Source organism: Cynoglossus semilaevis, chromosome 4, assembly GCF_000523025.1.
Source record: "Cynoglossus semilaevis isolate Cse_v1.0 chromosome 4, Cse_v1.0, whole genome shotgun sequence".
NCBI classification, from domain to species: domain Eukaryota; kingdom Metazoa; phylum Chordata; class Actinopteri; order Pleuronectiformes; family Cynoglossidae; genus Cynoglossus; species Cynoglossus semilaevis.
Window position 1 is genome coordinate 19,441,912 of NC_024310.1, and position 1,098 is coordinate 19,443,009.

Sequence of the window (1,098 nt, forward strand, 5' to 3'; positions counted from 1 at the left end):
AATCAATCAATACTCTACTGTAAACACTGGCAAGAAGAAAATAAAACATCGGGACTGGGTTGAGAGAGGCAGTAAGACCCAGAGGAGGAGCCAAGAGAGAGAGAGAGGGCGAGAGCGAGAGAGGGCGAGAGCGAGAGAGTGAGAGAGACACACACATACACACTGAGGGAGTGGTGGGAGGAGAGAGGAGGTGGGACTGTGTTCCCTCCCAGCTCTGTGTGCAGCAGCTCTGGGTGTCAGCGCACCAGTGTGTCCCAGTCGATCAGTCCGCGTGAGTGTGTGTGCATCTGTGCGCCTCTGCCGCTGCTGCTGCTGCTCTTGCTCTCTCTCTCTCTGTGTGTGTGAATGTGTGTGTGTGTGAATGAAGGGGCCAATCAAAGACGGCCTTTTCGGGAGAACTCGCCCATCTCAGCTACATCCTGTCTCCCTCGTTCTCCGGGTCTCTACGAGCGACAGGCTGAGATGACATGACTGCACTCGAGAGGAAGAAAGGGAAGGACCTGTAAGGACCATATATATATATATATATATATATATACGCTCTCAGCTTTTAATACACACACACACACACACGCTGAAAGAGTGATGGACGCTCACCTTGCCCTCCACATTCCCTCACGCACACTTGACTTCCTTGACTCTCTGCATTGACAAAGAGATAATAGTTGAGTGTGTGTGTGTGCACGTGTTGGAGACACCGTCACGGCCGGTGTGTCCTGTACGCACAGGACGCAACTCCGGCGCACTCTTAGAGGCGAGGATCCTGATGACTTGTGTTTGGTGTTTGCAGACGCGGTCAGCAAGTGTTTCTGCGTCCTGAAGAGAGTTCAGCTCCGGCTCTGCCCACAAGACCGTCTACCACGGTGTTGGAACAGCTCCAGGTAGGATCCTCGTCTCTTCTGCTTCTTTCGTACGCCACCTATACGCCCCTGTCCATCACTCGGTAAAAGCTCGAGGTCAACTCGAATAAATCCTCCTCACTGTACTTCGCTCTTCTGCTAACCCTTTCATCTTAGAATCCCACTGTATGGAGGGGATTCTTTTAACCCTCTTCCCCCCTCCCCCCCCCCCCCCCCCCCACACCCCTCACTCCACCCA

The 1,098-nt window shown here is 53.4% G+C and overlaps 1 protein-coding gene across 1 annotated transcript in view; it reads left to right on the forward strand.

Annotated features, from left to right (window-relative positions):
• The first annotated feature begins 418 nt into the window (after window positions 1–418).
• pde2a (phosphodiesterase 2A) overlaps window positions 419–1,098 on the forward strand; it is a 101,648-nt gene continuing 100,968 nt past the window's right edge. Inside the window, exons 1-2 of the mRNA XM_025055263.1 lie at window positions 419–502; window positions 791–881. Of these exons, the coding sequence (XP_024911031.1) occupies window positions 468–502; window positions 791–881 (126 nt within the window). The 5' untranslated portion in view covers window positions 419–467. The remainder of the gene's footprint in view (window positions 503–790; window positions 882–1,098) is intronic.